This window comes from Amphiprion ocellaris, chromosome 12, assembly GCF_022539595.1.
Source record: "Amphiprion ocellaris isolate individual 3 ecotype Okinawa chromosome 12, ASM2253959v1, whole genome shotgun sequence".
NCBI classification, from domain to species: Eukaryota; Metazoa; Chordata; class Actinopteri; family Pomacentridae; genus Amphiprion; species Amphiprion ocellaris.
Genome location: NC_072777.1, coordinates 21,280,197 through 21,304,550, shown reverse-complemented (window position 1 = coordinate 21,304,550; position 24,354 = coordinate 21,280,197). Strand labels below are relative to the sequence as shown.

General features: G+C 39.8%; 1 protein-coding gene and 1 long non-coding RNA gene across 2 annotated transcripts in view; both read right to left on the bottom strand.

Annotated features, from left to right (window-relative positions):
* Positions 1-2,552: 2,552 nt before the first annotated feature.
* On the bottom strand, positions 2,553-4,738 carry LOC129350203 (uncharacterized). Its single transcript, XR_008603545.1, has 2 exons — positions 3,992-4,738; positions 2,553-3,057 (listed from the first exon to the last, which is right to left on the bottom strand). It is a non-coding gene; the product is annotated as an uncharacterized LOC129350203 (long non-coding RNA).
* A 932-nt stretch (positions 4,739-5,670) lies between these two features.
* ddhd1b (DDHD domain containing 1b) overlaps positions 5,671-24,354 on the bottom strand; it is a 27,009-nt gene continuing 8,325 nt past the window's right edge. The window contains exons 6-13 of the mRNA XM_023278558.3: positions 21,130-21,236; positions 20,513-20,769; positions 16,358-16,433; positions 15,615-15,764; positions 15,399-15,463; positions 14,866-15,044; positions 11,776-12,033; positions 5,671-10,635 (exon numbers count right to left, since the gene is read on the bottom strand). Coding sequence (XP_023134326.1) covers positions 10,451-10,635; positions 11,776-12,033; positions 14,866-15,044; positions 15,399-15,463; positions 15,615-15,764; positions 16,358-16,433; positions 20,513-20,769; positions 21,130-21,236 — 1,277 coding nt within the window. The 3' untranslated portion in view covers positions 5,671-10,450. The remainder of the gene's footprint in view (positions 10,636-11,775; positions 12,034-14,865; positions 15,045-15,398; positions 15,464-15,614; positions 15,765-16,357; positions 16,434-20,512; positions 20,770-21,129; positions 21,237-24,354) is intronic.

Below are 24,354 nucleotides of genomic sequence, written 5' to 3'. Positions count from 1 at the left end.
GTTAAATCTAACAGAGAACTACTGTGGGACTTAGAAAATTTCAGCCCTCAGACTGTGTGAAAGCTCAGGTCCTGAGGACTCGGGAGGTCTGGAGGCTTTGAAAAGTCTTGGAACTGAGGGTTCCACCCTCCAGAATAAAGGCTGAAGCCCAACCTCCTGAGAAAAACGGTCGAGTCGAGACTCGAGTTAAAAAAAAAACTCAAAAACGACAAAAAATAGATGATAAATGCGCAAAAAAAAAAAGAATTAGTATCTGAGCGGATAGCTCAGGGGGATAAGAAGAGAGACTATGGAGTGGAAGGTCGCAGGTTCAAGACCCACCACTGGCACTTTTCTTTCTTTGTCTTTGTCAGAATTTTGAGAAAATTTAAGAAGTGTCTGGTCTTGAACCAGCGACCTGCAGCTCCATAGGCAAATCCTTAACTCACTGAGCTACAGATCAGATAAAAAAACATGATTTCGTCGTCCCTTTGTCATCGTAGTTTCTAAGTGACCACACGGGCGGAGCCAAGGCGGAGTCTGGGTGGAGTCAGGGCGGAGAGTAGGCGGGGAGGTGGGTGGCGGCCTCCCCCTCTACTCCCCCACCTCCCCCCACCACCCACCACACCTTCCCCCGCCCGACGAGTTTTTCGAGTCTCGACGAGTTCCTCGAGCCTCGACAGGTTTTCCCGAGTTTCTGGAGTTTCCACCAGGTCGGAGACAGAACAAGTTGTCATGAAGAGGTGTTGAAGTCGGCCGGGTAGAGTGACTTTTTACAGTGACTAGAAGGAAGACAACTAGAAGAGCAGGTCTTTAACCACCATCCATAAAATCCATGGAGTCGACTCCAGAGAAATGGAAGAAGGTCAGCTTTTATCAACCTCCATCCAGATGTTGAACTTGATATCTTTACTTGGAGATTTTTAGCACCACAAACCTTTAGTATCACACTTTATTATCATTTATTAGGACTTTCATGGAATCCACCAGCAGATTTAGTTTTTGTTGAGAAACTTTATTCTTGTTGTCGTGGGACTGCAGTATTTAAAACTGTTCCTTCTATTTGACCTCATGTTTATTAGTTTTAGTGGAGAAAGTTTGAACTGTCAATTAGTCTCTTAAAATCTAAATAATAAATTGGATTAGTCAAGAGGTTTAAATTTCTTACTTTTTCATATTTTAAATATGACAAAAAAATATAAAAATAAAGCATCTTGAGACAATTTGACCTGTAATTGGCATTATATAAATAAAATTGAATTAAAATTGTATGTATCTTGTAATGTTGGAGTAATTCAGCCATGTATGTGAGAAAACACATTTTCTTTGTCCATTAATCTGTCGTTTTCTCCAGTAATTCATTTCTTGTTTTGGTTTATAAAATGTCAAGCCCAAATATATTCAATTTACGGTCATAAAAACCAAAAACATTTACATTCATGATGCAGGAATCAGGCAGTTTTTCACTTTTTATCTTAGTTTAGTCAGAAAGATAGCTGATAATGTGTGAATTGTTGCAGCTCGTGAGCCGTAGAAGGTTTTAATCTTTGGGGCCGAGTGTCAAAAAACATTTAGAAACCAACATCAACAAAGCACTCAACAAAGGGAAATCCAACTTTTGCATGACAATGTCTAATTAAAGGACATTTATTTCCAACGTAAATGTGTGATATTCATCCTCTGGAGCTTTCTCTTCACATCGTCTTCCACCTGGACTGGTTTGGTTGGGAGCATGTGCAACAAACATTTGAAAAACTGCACTTTAACATCAATGAATGACACTGAAGTTTAATCTCTACATAAATGAGACTGAGTCTGGATGTGCTGCTCTGTCATTAATTAACTCTTAAGTTTAGGGAACGTTAACAGAAAAGAGGACAGTTCAGATAAAATCTGAGAATGAGCTTATTTTGAACAAACATCTCAGACTTTCTGAGCTTCAGCACCTCTAGCAAGATATTTTAACAACAAGCAACTCAAGAGATCCAGAAGTTGGCGAGAGTTAGCTTTAGCTGAGCCAAAGAACATGTGGGACGCTAACTTAGCAAACATTTCAGACTTTTCTCTGTGAATTCTGAGAAATAATTTCCTATTTAATGACAGAGCTACACATCTTAACTCAGTCTCATTAAAACAGACTCTAATTCAGTGTCATCCATCCATATTAAAGTGCAATTACCCAAAATGTTTGTTGCATGAGCTCCAACAAAACCTGTCCAGGTAGAAGGCCACTTTGACAAACAGGAAGTGGAAGATTCCAAGCAGATTTATAGAAGGGGGAACCAGACTGTACTAAGTGTGGTCGAGTATAAAGGGGTGTTTTGTGGGTTTTTAAGGCTGATAATGATTATTAGTGAGACATTTGGAGTAGATATTCATTTGCAGTAAATCAAAGTATTTAAAATCTTGAGTTAAACTTAGAAGAACACAAACTAACAGAAAACTTTGTTGATACGTTTTTGTTCTGTTTACAGATGTTAAGTTAAAGGAGTTTTATTCGTGACGTATAACCAATCAAATCACTCCAGAAGACAGAGCGACCACAGGTAGATAAAGGTTCAGAGCCAAAGTAGCACACTTTTTAAATGTATTTATTACCGTAAATCAGTAAAAAATAAAATACTGATAATCAGTAAATCAGTCAGCCCACAATTACTACAATTCTACAATGTATGTCTCTTTCCTTTGACTTGTTATTTGTACAATATACGATGTATATGATGGCATTTTTTCATACCAGAGGCTATACTATGATGTTTAATAAGAGACATACGATGCTACTCTGGTTGTTCTGGCCCTGAGCCACTGCACTCCTCCTCTGTTGTTTTCTAGATTGTACTCAGCTGCATGCCTTCGTCCACCAGGCCTCCATTGACTCGTCCCGCCTGCCGTCTCTGGAGCTGAAGCTGGATTGGAACAGACCAAAGTACAGTCCAATCACGATGCCAGCTGCCTCTCAAAAGGCTCCTTCATCTGGCAGGTGGCGGCACTTCTTCTGAGGGGAAGCTGAGCTGGCCCGGCAGAACTTTGGAGATGTGTTCCAGTGGTTGGTGGATGTGTGGGGAGATAGAGAGGGACCTTTGAATTGTTCAGAAAGGAAAACAGGAAACCCATTGGTAGTTTTAGTTTAGGATGCTACTGCGGTGTGTTTTTGGGCTTGAAGAGGTGAACAGGAAGAGTTTTTTTCCGTATTGATTATCTTTTACTTTGTTCCTGGTTGGAATGCCCATCAATGTCAACGTGAAGTTCACTTTTAGTTCTGTTGATTTATTTTTATTTTACTAACACCCATTTGTTTTTAACCCCCTCACATGTTGTGTTGTTGTAAACTTACTCTTTCAAATAAATTCTCGTCTAACCCTCTGGAAACCAGCGTTTGGACTGTTTTTGTGTTGCTCCGCACCTACTGACAGCTGTGGACTAAAGGCTATACTGTGACGTTTTTAGAGCCACATGCTATACTATGATGTTTGTTGGGCAACACGCTATACTAGGCTTTTTTAATTGACATATTACTGTGACGTTTTTTTTGTTTTTGTTTTTTTTGTTTTTTTAGCAACATAAGAATTCGAACAGTTTTAAAAGTTACTATACTTTTACTTGTGCAATGAAATTATTATTCTATGGCATTTTTTAGATGACATATTATACTCTGATGTTTTCTTGAATTACATACTATTTTGACAATATACTGCACTGACATTTTTGAACCACATACCATACATGACAATTTTAGGCAACATCCTATCATTTTGCGCTTTTTGAACCACATAACAATCTACGTTTTGTTTTTTTTTTCTTGCCAACATGCTGTACTATGAACTACAGGCCATACTATGTTATTCTTGAATAAAGCATGCTATACTTTGACATTTTCTGAACTACATCCTATACTATGGCGTTATACACAGAGTGCTTTGGTTACATGTTGATTTATAATCTAGATTTTTTTTCTGTTTTGTTTTTTGACGGGATTACCACAGACCTGACCGTGAACACCGTCGACACCCACCTCAGGGAGACACTGCCTAAGATCTCAAGGCTGCTTGGTCGTGGTCTTTCTGGCACGTACTCTTCCAAGATGAGCCGGGAAGTTTAACACTGATGGAATGACACCAGGTCTAAGCCGACAAACTTCCAATTCCTCCTCAACCCATAGTCTCTGGGAAACCTACATGGAGTAAGAAAAGTAGACAGAGAAGTAATTAAGTCTGTACACAACATATTAAAAAGAAATCATGCTAATAAATTAAGTACAAAGAACCGAATTTGCCAATATACTGGCGACCAGAGCTATTTAATTTGATAAGTATAACCTTGTTTAGTAACATTTCAATTATTTGAGAGCAGTCCTAAAAAACTGCCTGTAATCCCAATCATAAAATGGGTTTGGAGGAAGAACATAGATGGTAATCTGGATATATATGAGTTAGGCTTTATAACTACTATTGGTAGTATTGGTGGTAGTAATAGCAACGTGACTACCAACTACTGTTGCAGATACTGGCACTGCTACTACAACTTGTCATACTATTACAAATGCTGATACTACTTCTATGACTCTAACAGCTGTTTATACTACTACTGCTGCTTGTACTTTTAGTATTCCTACTACTGTACAACTACACTACAGCTACTATTAATCGTCTGGTATTTGGTTGTCAAGCTGCTAGCTCGCCTTAGTGTTTTGCTAGTGGCTAACTAGTTAGCTCTCATAGACTGGAAGCTCTCAACAAGATTTCATAATGAAAAAAGAGCCAAAAACTATTCTTACCTATGAAAAGTCATTCCAAATTTCCTTGTCTCAATCGTACGACGTAGTGTGTAATTGTCTGCAGCACAGTGAGCCTGCATACTTGTTTCCGTTTTCATGCCGTCTACATCAACGGAATGCACTGAAACTTTGCCCCCACTAGCTTAGCCTCGCTGTAGCATGCAGCTCAAAGGGGCGTGTCCTATCTACTCATTCATATCTATGAGAACAACGCTGGCTGCACATAAGGACGCCTGACTTTGATTAGCTGCGTAAATACCATTATATACAGTCTATGGTAAATACGTATGTGAATCGCATCATTGGCTGCAGCAGCTAGTCACCGGTCACTCACTGACTCACACTGAAAAATAGCACAGAATGAATTGTTACGTGTTTATTTTATTTACAATTTAGGTTGGATTTTTTTTTTTGTGCACAGCGCAGATTTTCTGTGCGTGGAGACCGGGTCAGCAGTGCGCAATTGCGCACGCGCGCAGTTTAGAGGGAACAGTGGATCTGACATATTTGTTATTTTTAAGCTGAAACTAATGACACTATTTTTCTGCTGTGTATTTATTAATGTGATTGCTGCAAGCAATGACTCAACTGTCCTGCTGCATAATTATCATATTTTTTGTATTCCACACATTTTTCAGTGAGCTACTCCTTTGAAACACTTGATTTTTTCCTTGTGAATGGTGGTCGATGGGAATTTTTCACAGTGCTGCACTCTGCATTTCACTGCACATACTGTATGAGCATGTGACAAATTAAAACTCTGGAATCTTGATTATACAAATAAAGGATGTTATTAGCAAAACAGGTTCATAAAAGTAGAGATAGTAGGTAGGATATGTCAACAGGCTGAAATGAGCATTTCAGGAAGCAAAATAGGAGCTTTTGTGATCAGACTAAATGAATGACTGGAAAACAGATTGGCTGTGTAGCCTCCCTTTATTTTAATGAAAAACCAAAGATCTATCAAGGTAAAGAACCAAATTACTCTAGAAGGTAAAGTACAGTGAAGGTAGAAAGAGTAAGCATGAAAACAGAAGGACAGCGTCCTCATGTGCAAAGTCAGACTCATCACATTTTACTTTCAATCAATTAAGGAAGCAGATGCAAAGAAGTCCCCAAAGAATTTCTTGACCAGCCTCAAAATGGCATTTGAATACTTAATTTGACAAAAAGGTATGACTGAAAAAATGGCACTTTTCAAAATGTAAACAGTATACTGTCATGTCCAATCCCAGTCATTAATTAATTTGGTTGGTGAAGAAATGGTTGAAGAAGTGGTTGCAAAAGACTTTGTTTTTTCCTGAATGTGTTATGTACACCTCTTTTCCCTGAATGCTGATATATAGACTGTTTCTATTTCATTTTCAGTGCAGTAAAAAAAGAAAAATATGCTCCAGTCACATATCAAGGAGAAAGACAAACCTTCACATCATCACATCTGTTAAATATATGTCTGGCTTGCTAACAAGAATTCTATCGAGCAGATACTTGTGTACTTAGGTATGGCACAGACAATGGTAAGTTGCTCAGCCGGAAGGATATGTTCATTCGTTCCTATAATTTTTACTAGAAAGACATGAACACAAACAAGGTCAGATATGCATAAGAAACGAAGTCTTGTTGGTAAGCCGTTGGCATTGTATGACGAAACTGGAGCAGAAGAGGAATTATCACTTATTAAAATATTCAAATGAGACAATTGCTACTTTTTTTTTTTTTTTTAAAGAGACAAAATAATTAATGATTTAAATATAGGTGTTTTTATAAAAAAAAATCACTTGAATACCAGACAGTAAGATAGCAGTGCTACTGCATATGGAAATAACTGACAGGAAGATGTTTTTATAGTTAAACAAGCTTCAGTTGAAGGCAACTGAACTTCTCTTCTGAAATTATGTTGAACTGTATTTTTTCAAACTATTTTTGGAGGCAGAGCTCTTCTAGAGCCAAAAATAATTTCATCAGCACAATTTCTCCTCATCTCTTCTTTGAAAGGTTTGTAGGTACAAAACATATTTGGAGTGCAGGAGTAAGGTACATACACTGATCATTACATTAATTATACATTACATAATATTATGACCACCTGTGTTGGTCCCCCTTTTGCTGCCAAAACAGCCCCGACCCATCAAGGTATGGACTCCACTAGACCCCTGAAGGTGTGCTGTGGTATCTGGCACCAAGATGTTTGCAGCAGATCCTTCAAGTCCTGTAAGTTGCAAGGTGGGGCCTCCATGGATCGGACTTGTTTGTCCAGCACATCCCACAGATGCTTGATTGGATTGAGATCTGGGGAATTTGGAGGCCAAGTCAACACCTCAAATTCATTGTGCTCCACAAACCATTGCTGATCCATTTTTGCTTTGTGGCACAGTGCATTATCCTGCTGAAAGAGGCCACAGCCATCAGGGAATACCGTTTCCATGAAAAGGTGTACATGATCTGCAACAATGCTTAGTTAGGTGGTACGTGATAAAGGACCCAAGGTTTCCCAGAACATTGCCCAAAACACTGCACTGCCTCCGCTGGCTTCCCTTCTTCCTATAGTGCATCCTGGGGCCATGTTTTCCCCAAGTCAGCGGTGCACACGCACTCGGCCATCCACGTGATGTGAAAGAAAACATGATTAATCAGACCAGGCCACCTTCTTTCATCATCTGTGGTTCAGTAGTGATGCTCACGTGCCCATTGTTGGCATTTTCGGCGGTGCACAGGGGTCTGCATGTGCAACCTGACTGGTCTGCAGCTCGGCAGCCCCACACACAACAAACTGCAATGCACTGTGTATTCGAACAATTTCTATCAGACCCAGCATTAACTTGTTCTGCTATTTGAGCAACAGTAGCTCGTCTTTTGGATCGGACCACAAAGGCCAGCCTTCGCTCCCCATGTGCATCAGTGAGCCTTGGCCACCCATGTCCTTGTTGCTGGTTCACCACTGTTCCTTTCTTGGACCACTTTTGATAGATACTGACCACTGCAGACCAGGAACACCTCCCAAGAGCTGCACTTTTGGAGATGCTCTGACCCAGTTGTCTAGCCATCACAATTTGGCTCTTGTCAAACTTGCTCAAATCCATACGCTTGCCCATTTTTCCTGCTTCTAACACAACAACTTTGAGGACAAAATGTTCACTTGCTGCCTAATATATCCACCCACTAACAGGTGCCATGATGAAGAGATAATCAATGTTATTCACTTCACCTGTCAGTGGTCACAATATTATGCCTGATTGGTGTACATCAGATACAGGAAATTCTAACAGAAAAACAACAATGGAAACATGTATCACAACAAAACAATGAACAAAAATGTAAAAAGAAAAAGTGTTCGGTATGGCACGGTTATATATATCTCAGTTTGTCATGTAATTCAAATGGACACCTTGTAGAGTTAGTAGGTCCTAAATGGTAATCTGCATGCTCGTGTCTCCATATTTTCAGTATCCAAGTCCAAATGTTCATTGCGCATAGCTATATCATGCTTGGCCTGGGCTGAAGTGCAACTTCAATTCCTTAAAAAAATTGAAATGTGCAAACTTTAAGAAATCTGTGTGAATTGTCTTCACTTATATATTTTTAAATTAGTGGTACTCAAAGCGCTTTACAATGTGTTTTTCATTTATCCATTCACACACCAAAGGTGGCAGAGACGCCATGCAAAGTGCTTGCTTGCCATTGGGAGCAACTTCGAGGTCAGTGCCTAGTCCAAAGACACTCTAGCATGCAGATGGGCAGTGATCGAATCACCAACCTTGCAATTAGTGGACAACCTGCTCTACCACCCTTATGGAAAACATATTCTCTGATATAATCTTTTGTCTGTGGATATCCAACCTGGGTCACACAGTATTCCCAATTTGACTCTGGACCAACATATCAATAGTGAGTGACAATTTGATAAGTTCTAACACAAAGGATGGTAAAATATTAAATCAAGTGCATTTTTTCATGTAATATTGAATAGAGATTACAGCCATTATCATGCTGTCTCTCGCACTCAGTAAGAACTATAACAGCTACAAGAATAACTAGCCAAACATTTGGCCACCAATAATGCTTTTCATTCCTGATAGACACAGCAGTTCAGTCCATGTAAACATGATAATAGAATGTAGGTTGATATAAAGGTTGAGTTTTCAAGCTCCCAGTGATTTTTTTTTTTTTTTTTTTTTTAATTAAAGGACAGATTTTTTGCTTGCAATCATCTTTCCTGTCCATACTGGCCACGGCATAACTCAAGATCACTCCTGGTTCAGTAGGAATGCTACATTGGTCTTGTAGCAAATTCTCATGGAATTTAGCGATAGAAATGAAGCTCCTTTCTTCTCCTCTTGTCAACACTGTCTAAGCGCATACTGTTTTACATGAATTGAGCACTTGCACTACTTTTCTGTCTACTTGCGTGCTGCTTACACTTGATCTCCTACGTAGACACAGTGTTAGGGTAAGTCAACTATTTGATTGAGATATATATATATATATATATATAAACACCACTTAATGCATCTTAAACGCAGATATTCACTGTTTCTCATTACTTCTAATTATTCAAGTTGTGAGGTTCAGTGTCTGCCTAATGCACTGTATAGGAAAAAGAATTTCTTTTAGTCTTCTCTAGAATAGGATGCAACAAGATTACAAGAAATTATTATGAGCAATTATTGAACATGTTAGCAAGCATATGGTTAGACTTACAAAAAGCAGTAGGGTTTTCTCTAGGCTACCATTTCAGCAGCACATTGACAGTCAGGGGCCTATGGAGCTTTGTGGTCAAACAAGTAACCATAAGCACAACATCATTAATACAGCCACACATAGTGGAGGGCTTTGACAACTGTTGAGAGAAGTCCAGAGAACAGTGGCAAGTTTTAAGAGTAAACACCTCGCTGATGGAAGACTCTGTGCACAGTCTGGAGGAAAAATCACATGGATGTTATAGTGTGTAACCCAGGAGGAATTGAGATGGCATGCAAAACAAGTATGCAATTTGTATGATCTTCTGTCTATGCTGGTTCAATTCACTATCACTTCACTCAATTGCAGCATTTCTGTTCTGATGGCAACTTATGAAAATAAGACTACCAATTCCAATTTAATTATTTCCAATCAAATTGAAATGTTGAAATGTGTGGGTGCATGATGCAAGTTCATACGTGAAAATGTGTTACAGACAAAATTTATATGAAACTTCACTAACAAATATTTTTGTGCAAGACTTTTGTGTTGTAAAATTTGTAGCAACATAGCCTCAAGATCACAAGCAGAGATTCAAAGTTTAAGTCTAACTCTGAGGAAGTCAACAGCTAATAAAATAAAAAACACTCGATATCATCCGGACCATAATTCCTTCAGTGTCTTTTATAATAAGTTAACCTGCAACATTGAAAAACTGATATGAATCCACGAGATGAAACTGACCAATCAACAAAGTAACCATAAATTAAACTACAAATTAGTCTTCCAATATGTCATATTTCCAATGTGCATATTTGATAATGTATTCAATCACCCATTATTTAGATTTCATATTTTAAAAATTGTGTGATGCACAAAATTATTTGAGGAAATTAGAGGATGAAGAATGAGGTAATTTCATTTCATTCACCGTTAGTCGCGCTTTCAATTTCAATAGGTGCGAACAGAAAGCGAATTTGAACCCAGGTGTGACGACTCTATAATAACTCTGCACTGATGTTATGAGGTGTCTGGGTTATCTTCTGCAGATTCAGTTGGCTCTTGTGGTCTATACATAAAGGTGAGGAGAAACAGAGCCACATCATAAGAGCACCAATACGCTGTGTGTGAGGTCACTGCTGACCAATAGCGACTTTCCACCAAGCCCTCCCGCAGCTCAAAGTCGATGCGTCTCTCCAGCTCCACTGGAACAAAGAAAGTAACAGTTTCGTTAGTATCCAGTTACAGAAAGTATGAGTAGTTCTCACTGACTTTGAGCGTGGGGGTAGGGGGGCGAACTTACTGCCTGTAGTGCTCACTGTCAGCATGTTAATTCCGTTTATTTGTCTGAACGGTTCTTAATGGTAACGACTATGGTCCATTTCCATTTGAACGAGCACTGAAACTGCTAATATTCACATCGACTCTGCAGACTATCATACAAATTGAGATTTTTCAGCCTCTGTGTATTCTCTTTGAGTGCATTGCTAAACTTTAAAATGTTCTGACATAAATGTACAGTATAAATATGCAATATAATACATGTATTTTATCTAAATATATAATTGTACTTTTTTTTTTTTTTTTAAAGACTGATTACATTTGGACATTTGCCCCTCTATTAGAGAGCCACTGGAAACAGAGAGGAAATATGGGGGAAGAGAGCTAGGGAATGACATGCTGACTCTTGATACCTGTTGCCCACATTAAGCCACACCTAACAGTTATATCATGGTGACCAAATCAAACTCTGAGGACACATCTTCCTCTCTGCCTAATGGTGAGACAACCATTGGAAAACAAGATTTACTCAAGTTACTCTTTAAATTGAAACCATGCATATTTCATTGTATGTTTTTTTTCTTTTCTTGTGTATATTGCAAAAAAATATTATGGAAATGTAAAAAATCAAGAAACATCATGATATTTTTCTCATAGTCACAAATCACTAACCAGTTCTAGGTACTGTATAACCCTAGTGTTCTATCATGGGAGGATGCTGACTTCAATAATGTTGACTTAGTCTGATAGAAGTATTCATTAAACTACATACAGTCTACAATATTTCCCTAAATAACAAACCATTAAGATCTAAGAAGCTGTCTAAACACACACAAAAGTACATATACGTAAAATCAGTTCTAAATAGGTTCACTGACAGAATTGACCCTAACCAGGTGACTTAATTTCACAATGTGCTGAAAGCTTATGGGGGATACTGGAACTCATCATTTCTTGATAAAAATGGCCATGTGATCATGCAATTAATCCTTGTTATAGGAAACTGGTAAAATTGACTTTCATACTATGTTTATCAGAGCTTCTCAAAAAAGCACAGCACTTACAGGAGGTGCTGTCCATCACAGCTGAGGTGGACTGGGACATGGCAGGCTCCACTTCCCTCTGCTCCTCCTCTATTTGTTTGTCCTTTTCCTCGCCCTCTGTCACTGTCACTCCTTCCTCTGCTGATGTTACATTTTCCACTTCAGAGCCTCCACCCTCTGAATCTGATGGATATTCCTCCACTCCGCCCACCTGGCCACTGGAACGGGAAAAGCGGGAAAACAAGATTCCGCCGATTCCTTTTCCAAGGCTCGCAGCACCTGAGGGCAGTAATATTAATGCATTACATACATACATATTATTATATTGTAAATACATCATCACTAACAAACTGAACTCCTTAATCAACAGAACTGTCTGCAATTCTCACTTACCATGCTCCATATATTGTACTGAGCTGAAACTCTCGAGGAAACATCATTGACCTGGTTAGAAAGCTCTGTAGGCTCAGAAGCAATGTTTTGCTGACCACTGCTGGATCCGAGTCACATGTCTATTAGACCTTTGACCACATCCAGTATCAGTGATGGTGTAATTTGAAAGTGTTCTCTCAGGCTCCACAGTATTTGTCCATGTCAGCATAAAACTTGACATTCAATTCAATTTTATTTATATAGCGCCAACTACAAGTCAAATTGTCTCAAGACACTTTACAGAACCCATACGCCTGAACCCCAGAGCAAGCCCCAAGGCGACAGTGGCAAGGAAAACACCCTTTTAACAAGGAAAAAAACCTCGAGCAGAACCCAGATCTTAATGTAGGGGGACCCATCTGCCTGCTGGCCGGGAGGGTTGAGAGGACAGAAGAGGTAGAGAGGTAGAGATAGAGGGGTAGAGGGATAGAGGTAGAGGAGTAGAGGTAGAGGGGGAAGGATGGGAGAAGAGGGGCGTGGGGAACAAGGAACATATAACATACAGTTGGATACATGTATGATAAGCTAGATGATACATACAAAGTACAAGCTAGCATTGAAATTGATTCATAGTTTACTGTTATGATGTACGGCTCTGACATTAAATATACTGCATATATAGCTGGTAGTAAAATTCAAACAGTATGTAGATGAGCATATCAAGTATAGTGAGGGTGATGCAGAGTAGATTGGTGGAAATGGGCAGCTGGAAGCAGTGGGCTGGAGGAAGGTCAGCAGCAGCATCCCACAGGTGGAGATTAGGCCAGGGTAACTGCCAGGGCAGGAAAACCTTTAGAGATACACAACATGTGGGAACTGCCTGCATTTTATTGCTGTATGAATAAATCAAATTGGAAATTTCTGCCAAACTTAGGTATTCAGCTGCTAGCTACAGCTTTGAATGTAGTGTTATAGGCCTAGACTGCTGGGGGACCTCTCTTGATGTACTGAGCCCTTCTCTAACTACCTTTGTATTTACTATATATACTGTTATTGCATTGCATTCACTCTGTTTCTTCCTGTGTCCTTTCTCCGAGTGTCCCTGGTCCCAGAGCTGGATGCTTCAGATCTGTGGTTGTTCTCCCACCAACTGGCCTAGTCTCCATCATGTCCACTGTGGGATGCTGCTGCTGACCTTCCTCCAGCCCACTGCTTCCAGCTGCCACTTTGCACCATTCTACTCTGCATCACCCTTACTATACTTGATATGCTCATCTACATACTGTTTGAATTTTACTACCAGCTATATATGTGGTATATTTAATGCCAGAGCTGTACATCATCAGTGAACTATGAATCAGTTTCAATGTTAGCTTGTACTTTGTATGTATCATCTAGCTTATCATGCATGTATCCAATTGTGTGTTATATGTTCCTTGTTCCCAACCTTCCTCTTCTCCCATCCCTCCCCCTCTACCTCTCTACCTCTTCTGTCCCTCTCAATCTACCACCCAGTAGGATCTTGAATCGTTGAAACTTATTGAACTGTATAATTTAGAAACTTCCTAAGGCTTTGTCTTTTGTAAATTTTTCATTTAATTGATTATATTTGCCGTTTTCCTTGATTTACATCAAGTGTCTTGTTTTAATATAGCTGCTAAAAAGAAATTTGCGTTTCATTGATTTTCCTCCAGCTCCATAAGCCGTACTTAACTTGCCTGGTTCTTTAGTGATTTATTTTCTTATAGAGTAGATGTGTACATACATTTCTAAGTAATATACATTAAATATTACATCATATGTGTTACACAGGTATGCAATGAATTACAAGCTGGTGGAATACAGGTGTGTTACATTGCTTTGGGTCGATAGCCTGCCACGCAAGAAGGAAGCCCTTCTCTAGAAGCAGCACTTTAACTCTCAGCTGAAGTTTGCTGCTGATCATATAGACAAGGAGAGAAGAGGGCCTTCTCAAGCAAAGTTCTGTGGTCAGATGAAACAAAAATTGAGCTTGGAGGCTGTTTGTGTTCCAACAAGACAATGACTCCAAACACACATCAAAAGTGGTAACAATATGGCTAAATCAAGCTAGGATTAAGGTTTCAGACTGGTCTCGCCAAAGTCCTGACTTAAACCCAATTTAGAACCTGTGAACTGCAATGAAAAAACAAGTTGTCTGGAAAAAAAACAAATACACTTTAACTTTACCACTTCAGTGAAAAGGAGTGGTCAAAGATACAATGAGAAGCTTGCCAGAAGATTGTGAACGGCTTACCAAAAACACGTAGTTGTGGTGAAAATGGCCAGGGGATGTTTAACCAAATATTAAAATTGTTGTATTATTGAATATTTTTGGATTCAGCAGTTTTTATATTTCTAGAAGACCTATAATCAATTAAAGAACCAAAATGGATGATTGTTTTTTTTTTCGTGTGGGTTACATTGATTCCATCATAGAAAATTCAGTTGTTAGTCATTGAAAACTCAAGACCATGATTTACTGTTGGCTTTACTACAATATCAGCAGTGCAGGCAGCTCTTCTTTCTCTGAGCTAGAATCCGCTAAACTGCAAATGTGCGGCTATTGTGACTAAAATGCAGCTTTTCAGCAGACTTTCACATCCACTGCAGGTTTTTTCTGGCTTTTCTGTTTCTTACACTGGTTCTTAAGCATGACACAACACAAACACTTCTATTATGTTGCGCTCCATGCAGTCATAACTCTTCCTGTGGGCTCACCCATGATGCTGGCCTTGCCCAAGCTGGTGATGGACTCCCCATAGTGCCGTCGGGCCTGGGGTGGAGATGTGCAAGGGCTAGGGATGCTCTCAGAGTCTGAGACAGACGCGGTCTCCTTCGGGGGATTGAGCAGAGTGGGCCGGATCAGGTCATAGGGTGTTGGGCTGGTGGTGTTGTACCTGCACATCACATCCACATCAACCTCTGATAACTGAAACATGCAGTCCTTGTTCTCCCTACAGCTCTAATTTCATTAAACTGGGCAATAGAGTTTCTGTTGTAGTAGGGTTACGTGAGACAGGCTATAATGTGATAATTTTCATTATTTTAATTTAGTATTTTACCATTGGTCATGTTGGAAAATGTTTAGTGCAACAAATCTATTTCACTAACTGATATACCAAAAGAACACAAAAAAGAAAGGAAGTGATTATTGCAGGACTTCATCACATCATCTATTGCTTTGATACATTTTCAGTAGAATTAATAGCAAGCATTTTATCTCTCATATACAACCACATGAATTGTCTTACCAGTGGATTTGAACAGGTGCAACGTTACTGTAATGCTTTAAGATCAGAGGTTCCAATCTGTATGCCTGAAACAAACAAATACAAATTCTTTATATATTTCTCAGAAACACTCTTGTTGAACCTTGTAACTGACAGCTTGTCAGTTGGTCTGTATTGAGTAAAATCATAAAGCTGGTATGCATGGTAACACACTGAAGTGTGGAGTCCGTATCTCACCACGGGGTCTGTGGGATGAAATATGTTGAAGAGGCGTTTGCAGATTGGCGTGGGTAGGATGTGGTCCTGCATACCGTTGTTTCCAGGCCGAATTCCTCGCAACGCCAAGAACACAGCCAGAGGAGAGCCCATGCAGAAGAAATTTTCTACCTGCAATGCCAAAAGTAGGGTGACCTCAGATTTAAAAACATGACACTCTGCTCTGATTGGCTGTCAGACCCTAAAGTTTGTACCGGGCTGCTCAGGGGTCAGTTACAAAGGACTATGGTTGTACTGTTACTTCAAGTAGCAGTGTGTACTTAATCAAGTAAGTTTCTGAAAATGAACTTGTATTCTAGCCAAACTTCTATTATTTTTTTTAACACTGTGATGCACTAATATCAAAATCCTGTTCATGTATTTCAGTTGCCTCTGTATCACAGCAACAATAAATGCAAAAGTGACAACCACTGAATGCAGACTATAGAAACTCTAAATGACAAGCCTGCATGATTACTGCATGATCTGAAAGTACATCAAGCTCAGGCTTGGGGAAACTTGTGCTAGATACTCTTCAAATCCACTATTCTGTCCATCCAAGAGGCCTGTGATCCTTCCAGGTTCAATGCTTGCATTTTGAATCACAATGTTAGTAATTTTTATTACAATATATTCATTTTGAATCAGAGTTGTACTTAGAATGTGAAGATTTGTAGGACACATGCTGAAGAGAATGGCAGTGGCTTGTGATATCTGAACTTTACCTTAAATTTCAAGGCTGGCACTGCAACACAAGATGAGGTCTGCAGACCCTGGAACTGATCTTCCAAGTCCCTCAACCTGGCCATAATGATGGATATCATTAATAACTTCAGTGCAAGTCAGTTACATGTTTGTCAGTCAGTCTTACATATATGTAATGTAGCTAGGTGTAATTTACAAGAAAGGCTGAAAAATACATGTAATCATTGGTGGAACTGGAACGAGAGTCAGTAAGGACCAAACTGCGCTTATCATCTCTCTCAGCACTCAGATGACATGAATGGAGAGAGACTTTGAAGCAAAAGCGAGGTTGCTGGTTCAGTCTACTTGCAAGGATAAGAAAACAACCACACAAATCACCGCTATGGAGCACGTTTCTCACAAATGCCAGATCCATCACCAACAAAATGGACGAGTTAAAAAACAAACAAAAAACTCTTATGGGACCGTTGCATTCTTCTTTATATTGTAGACTTGGCTTCACCTACTCATTCCCAATGTTGCCACGGAGATAACAGGACACACAGCATTTCGCTGGACAGAAACAATGACTCTGGTCGAAGCAAAGAATGAGGACTGTCTATTTACTTCCACAACAACTGGTGCACTAATGCCAAAATCACAGACAGCCACTGTCCTCATGATTTGGAGTACCTGACAGTTAAATGCAAGCACATTTACCTTACCAGTGAGTTTACTGTTGTTATAGTCACAGCTGTTTACATTCCACTGGGTGCTAAAACTAGCATAGCCCTAGATAACTTGCACAGCACCACACCTTCACAACAGAGCACATATCATAATTTTAAGAATGCAGATTTAAAGACAGTTCTCTCCAAATTTGAGCAACACATCAACTGTTCCACTAGAGAGGAAAGCACACTGGATAAAATTTAGTCTAACATCAAGAAAGGCTTTAAATCAACACCACTTCCACACTTTGGCCAGTCAGATTACCTGTCCATACTCTTAACCACAGCATACATCCCCTTCAGAAGAAAAGCTCAACCCACCATAACAGATATTTTAAAAAATGGCCTGGGGGAGCTTCTTCAGAGCTGCAGGACTGTTTTGAAAGGGCTAACTGGGACATTTCTCAGAATCTGGACTTGGGGAGTACACATCAACTGTACTCTACTACATATAGAACTGTGCTGGCTATGTCACTGTCAACAAAAACATCCGGGCATACCCCAATCAGAAGCCTTGGATGACAAAGTCAAATCTCTTCTCAACGACCATGAAACCAACTTCAGGTTGGGTAACAGGGCTCTATTCAGTGCTGCTAGAGCCAACCTGAAGAGAGTCATCAGGAATCAGGTGGCCCACAGGAGGAAGATTGAGGACCACTTCCATGACAATGACCCCTGGCAGGTGTTTCAGGGCATCCAGCACATCACCAACTACAAGACCTGCAAACTCATGACTCCTAACAGTGAGGCTTCACTGGCAGAGGAACTTAACTGTTGTTTTTTCCCACTTTGAGGTGGAAACAGCAGGCACCACACCTTCACTAGCCTCAGACAGCAACAGCCTCACTGTGCAGGAGCATGAGGTGAGGTGTGTGCTGAGAATAGTGAATCTGAGGAAAGTTGCTGGCCCTGATGGTGTGAAAGAAAGAGTACCAAAGAATGTTCCAATTAGCTTTCTATGGTCTTCACAAAAATCTTCAACCTGTCCCTGTCCACATCCATCATCCTACCCTGCCTGAGGTCTGTAACAACTTTCCCACTGCCGAAAAGGTTCATCACCATCAGGCTACACGACTACTGTCCAGTAGCCCTCACACCAGTCATTCTGAAATGTTCTAAGAGGCAGGTCCTACAGCATATCAAGGCCAGCTTCCCACCCACCTTTGACCCACACCAGTTTGTGTACAGAGGATGTGATCGCCACTGCTCTGTACACTGCACTTACCTACCTTGAACACCAGGGGAGCTATGCGAGGATTCTTTTCACAGACTTTAGCTGTGCCTTCAACACTGTCACCCCCAGCAGTTTGGTTATTAAACTGAGTGAACCTGAACTTTCACAGCCCACCTTCCACTGGAACAAGGACTTTCTGACTGCCAAACTAACTAACACCATCATTAAATTCACCGACAACACAATCATGATTGAGCTTATCTAAAGAGGAGATGATTCAAAGTCATGAGTTTGTTACTGAATAGGCATTAATGGTGCTGGAGGTCTTGCCATCAACTCCCTCTCCAGTTTCCCCAAAATCCCTTTCTGCTTTGAAATTGCATGAATATAACTCTACACTGTTGCTTCTTTTAGAAAGTATGACTCTGTGAAATCCCTCCCTCTATGTACAAAAACAAAAAAGCATCCTATATCACCCCTCTCCCTGTCCCTCAAAGGAGCTTGAGCATGCATGTGAATTTGTGACTCTGCTCAAGCACTGTAAAACTACCTGATGCTACACAATGGCAGGTTGCAATATTGGAGGAATGCAGCCATACATGTTAGAACCAGAAACCAGTTCTGAAGAAGAATAATGATTAGATATAATATGTAGATCTGCAAGTGCATCTGTCGTCTTCCAAGGGCTAAAATGTCATCAGTTGCTGTGCATTGCTTCCACGTTATTTTTGTTTTGTGTTTTTCCTGTTTTAGTTGCTGGTTTTCAAACAGTTTGGCTGTTGTGTTCTACATAGAAAACTCCCAAACACAGAGCAGTTGCATGGTTGACAGTAATCAGAAGAATCTGTACCAAAGGTTTGTGATTTTGCACTTATTCATACTCTCTACCTGTCATAAAACAAACAAGCAAGCAAACAAGCAGACAAATAAACAAACAACTCACAGTCAACACCTTTGTGGACAACACAATTAGTACAGTCATTTCAGGATTAATAGAAGTCACTCTCATTTTCACTTTCACATGCTTTTAAACAATATGGAGATTCCCTCTTAACAAAATATACCTTTAAAGATGTTCAAAAACACACTAATTTGGTCATACTGTGTATTGCTGTAGCTCTGACAAAATGGAGGCAACACCGATTACGTACTGTGACCTCAGATCTGTAAGTGTAAGCAGTGACATAGCCCTAACAGAAGCAGCTCGAGCAAGGAAATAATGGAGGACAGCGAGGTAGCTGCTCATATGTTACATGGTGACATAATTAGGTATAAAAGAAAAACCTAGACTTCAGACGAAGCATTCTAGGCAGATGAGAAGCAATAATTATTGTGGGAAAGACCCCTCTTTGGTGTGGGCTTTCTGAGTTTGCAGACCTTTTACATGTACAAACACACTATGAAACACACTAAAGGAAAGGGAAAAACCCTGAAAGCATAATTCAGGCTCTTTAAAATTTGGACAACAAAAGGCATCTACAAAATTATCGATATATAAAAGAGCACAAACTTTTGTCATTTTCAAGAACTTAAACCCGTGTTAAATCTGATGTCATAGGCAATATTAGATGTTACGTAAAAAAATCTTGAAAAGGGGTGGGGTCATGATGATTTTTGTGTCGATTTTTTTCTTTCCTGGCAATCTGTGGAGCAATGTTTGAAGTGACATAACTTGAGAAATAATGTAGCTAGAGTCAGGAAATTTTACAGCTTCATTGATAAGTACATATGATCTTCATTCAGATTCAGACAAGTTTATTTGTCCCCAGGGAGCAATTAAAAAGGGCACATAGAGCAGGCAGTGCAGCAATGATGTAAGAAACTGAGTAAAATAACAAAAAATTAAAGATAAGTAACATAATACAATGATATAAATATAAACCAGTTATATGATGTTGTACATTTGGTCAAAAAATGTCAATGTTTCTGTCTATTCCCATATTCCACCAACCAAGAAACCTTTATTTTTCACCTTAAGATGATGATCTTCCTTCTTGTGTTTGGCACTGAAAGGAGCTTTAAAAGTGTGGAGTATAGTGCCAGTCATATCTGACAATCTGAGATGGTCAGGCATGAACTTTTTTAAAATTTGGTAAGTTGAGGTGGAATGACCCCATTAAGGTTTTGCCAAGCATACGTACGAGTGAATATTACTTGTATGTCTGCCTATACAACAGGAAAATGCACACGGATTGTAGGTATTGCTGAGCTCTTCTGTACCTTGAGGTAAATTTTTTGCAGAAATAGATGTGAACTCATCACATGTCCTAGATCAATAAGCTTTGCAGTACCTGAGGTGAGTGAGTCTCAGCTGCTCCTGAAGGTGGCGCTCCTCATCACTTGGCCAGCGGGCCTTTGTCTTCTCTGGGTCTGGCACTTCTTGATGATGAAAACGCACGGGGTCCCAGCCTGTCATGATATCAAAGGTGATGACACAGCCCAGCGAGTGCGACACTATGGACACCTTCCCATTTTTCTCAAAGTCTGGATTTCGCGAGCAGAAGAGTGAGTACAGTCGATTCAGCTCCAGTGTTAAACCCCTAGTAATCTACACAGACACACAACAACAGCACATATAAAAATGTGTAAGATATTTGTCTCTGTTGGTATTTTTAATGTCAGTAAGAAAAAAAACTGAATATCGTAGAGGCTTGATAAATCAGGTATTATTTCACCGTCTGGCAGTAGACCATAATTTAGTGCTATACAGCCATTTTGGATTAAATCATTGTATCCAGCATTTAGTTCTGACTGAAGTTAATTGATTCATATTAATGGGACTAAGGCTCAGAAACTGCCAGCAGGGCGACCACCTAAATCTGTGGGGAGTCAGAAAGTTGAACCTCAAGCTGGATGTGTTTCCCCAAGGGGACTGAAAAGCTGTCGTGCAGGTCAAGCTCAGGCTCACCTCATCTCTGTACAGAGGACTTGTATAGTACATGATGTCCATGGCACTGCTGTTCAGCATATCTCTGAGACCTCGCACTTTGTCTGGAGTGATGGAGTCCACTGTGTCTGCAGCAAGCACATACAAATACGTACAGTACAACTGTTACTCCCAGAAGAACATGACTTTGTCACAACCTCACCTAGCCCCACCCCCTTCTGGCCATCCGTCCTCTGCCTGTGTGTCTCAGGTCTGTGTGGCTCTCTGCAGCTGCTGATCAATGTGGACTGAGTGCAGCTGCAACTCATCCGTCGGCTATAAAGACCTCTGGAGATTGGATGACTAGTTTATTTGGGAAGTATAAAGCGATCTTTCATTTATGATTTCTATCGTCACCTCTGCGGCAATACTAGCATGTTGTGGATGTTGTTACATCCCCTGCTTGCATATTTTGATTAACTGACTCATCACCACAGCATTGTCTAAGGAAAATCCACTGCTTTATCAGTTGCCTCTTTTAAACACACCTGAACACTATGTGAATGTGGAGATTTTTTGTCATGAGTAGATGTAAATGGTGGAGTGATAAAATTTTTGTTTGTTTACACCTTAAATGGTGTGAAAGGAGGGATTAATAGGATTTATTTTTTAAGGTGACAATGCAAAGTCCAGTTCACAGCTATTGGACTTTGCATTGTTGCATTAATCAAACATCATTCAAATAACTGTCTGTACGTTCCCTCTGTGTGCTGCAGTACCACTGTTACTGTTACTACTTATACATTTGTGCCTGCACTGAATATTCAAATAGTATATTATTGTGTGTTAATCTTATACAGTGGGTCTTTATGGGACTGGGAGAAGGGTCTTGCACCATTTCTGCACTTTTTTATATCATTGCTATGCAGTGTATGAAATGCTCTGAATGAAATTTTGTTGATTGACAATGACAATTAAAGACTGAATTGAAAGAGAAGCCTTTCAGCAGATGTTTTTTCTCAGTGAAAAGAACAGAAGCTGTTAAAAAAAAAGAATTAAAAAAATAGGACAAAAAACATAACACTCAATTTTGTTCCATTCATATCCCGATGTGTTAACTCTCATATTTAATGTTCCAGCAGTTGGAATGAAAGAACCTTGTACATCTTGTCCTCACCGTTAGCATCTTTTCCTTCCAGCCTTGGTCTGGATCATTGGGAACATCTAGTCTGATGGACTGAGAGCTACAGAGAACATGAACATTCAGCTGTGGTTGCCTGAAGTGAAGAGTTTTCTGTCCTTCTTCGCTGAAGGAGAGAAGAGCAGCACTGATGTCCCCCTCATCCTTCCAGTAATAACAATAATGTTGCAATGCAGATTCAGCTCCCTCTCCTCATAATACACATCTGTCTTGTGATTGTCCAGTATTTACAGTTCACTGTAAGCTGGGCAACATATTATTCATTTAATCCATTTATTAGATGCGTTTACACCTTTATAGTTCAGAATTGTTAAAAAATGTAGTTTTTATGTGTGCATTAAAGGTAATAATCAAGCTCATGGCCTGAATGTGTTGGTGTTTTAATGCTGCATATCTGCTATAAATGATAGCAACATGTACTCTGTATTGTATTTATGCAACAACAGCAGATATGAAGTTAGGTGATAGGTGATGAATGAAACCTGTGAATACTAAGAACAGAGAGTAAGAAGAAAAGCACTAGAGAGCGCAGTACTCCGCCAAGGCCGCTCAGTTATTGCATGATTTCCAATGGATAAGTCCCGATAAGTCCACAACAGTCAATTTGTAGTAGGATTACAATCATGTGATCATCAGCAGGCAGCTGATGTAGCATTCAGTTGTTGTCATAGTTACAGTGACACCATGCTGCAATCTCGCAATGATACAGAAATCTTGAACAAATTTGTGGATCCAGACTATAAGCTGCATCACTGCCAAAATCTAATCAGGTGGTCCTTGTTTCATTTCTGACCTTCCCTGAAAATTTAATCCAAATCCGTTATTCCGTTTTTGAGTAATCTTGTGCACAGAGACACAGACAGACTAACAGATGGACAAACATATGCCGATCGCCACTTAACTCCACCAAGGAATACGGCGGAGTAATAAATTGCTGACAGAGTTGGTCTGTCCCTTTGTAAATGAAAGATTAACTGGAAATAATTCATTGAGGATGTTGTCTATTTAGTCTCCTTCTTTTTAGCAAGATGAGGTTTTCCTTCTGTCGGCTTCACTCAGAGGGATCCTCACAGTAAATAAGCAACACCTGAGATGGACAGCGACATCACAGTATCAGCATCAACAGCAGAGGTTCATTTTTAAGTGACCCTGAAAAGATTTCCATTTTCATATATAGTTTTCCTATTTCATAAAGTCTTAATGACCAAGCTCCATCTTATTTTAAAGACCTTATTGTACCATATCATCCTAACAGGGCACTTCGCTCTCAGACTGCAGGTTTACTTGTGGTTCCCAGAGTTCCCAGAAGTAGAATAAAAGGCAGAGACTTCAGTTATCAGACTCCTCTGTTGTGGAATCAGCTCTCAGTTTGGGTTCAGGAGGCAGACACTGTCTCTACTTTTAAGATTATTCTTAAAACTTTCCCCTTTGATAAATCTCATAGTTGGGGCTGCTCAGGATCACCTGAGCCATCCCTTAGCTTTGCTGCTATAGGTTTAGACTGCTGAGGGACTCCCATGATGCACTGATCAACTCTTCTCTTCCCTATCCCTATCTCTCTTCCATATAGTTACACTTGACAGGTTAAAAGGTCTAGCGTTAATTTCAAGTGTGGTATTTGCGTTTGGAATCTGGTGAGATCAACTCTCAGTATGAAGTCCAAAGAGCTGTCACTATCAGTGAAGCAAGCCATAACTAGGCTGAAGAATCAAAACAAACCCATCAGAGAGACAGCAAAAACATTAGGTGTGGCCAAATGAACTGTTACATTCTTCAAAAGAAAGAATGGATTGGTGAACTCAGCGATGCCAAAAGACCCAGAAGACCATGGAAAACAAGTGTGGTGGATGACAGAAGACAGAAGAATCCCTGGTCAAGAAAAACTCCCTCACAACAGTTGGCCAGATCAAGAACACTCATCAGGAGGTAGGCATATCTGTTTCAAAGTCAATATTTAAGAGAAGACTTCGCCAGACTGAATACAGAGGATACACCACATGGTGTAAACCATTGGTGATCCTGAAAAACAGGAAGGCAGGACTAGAGTTTACTAAAAAACACCTCAA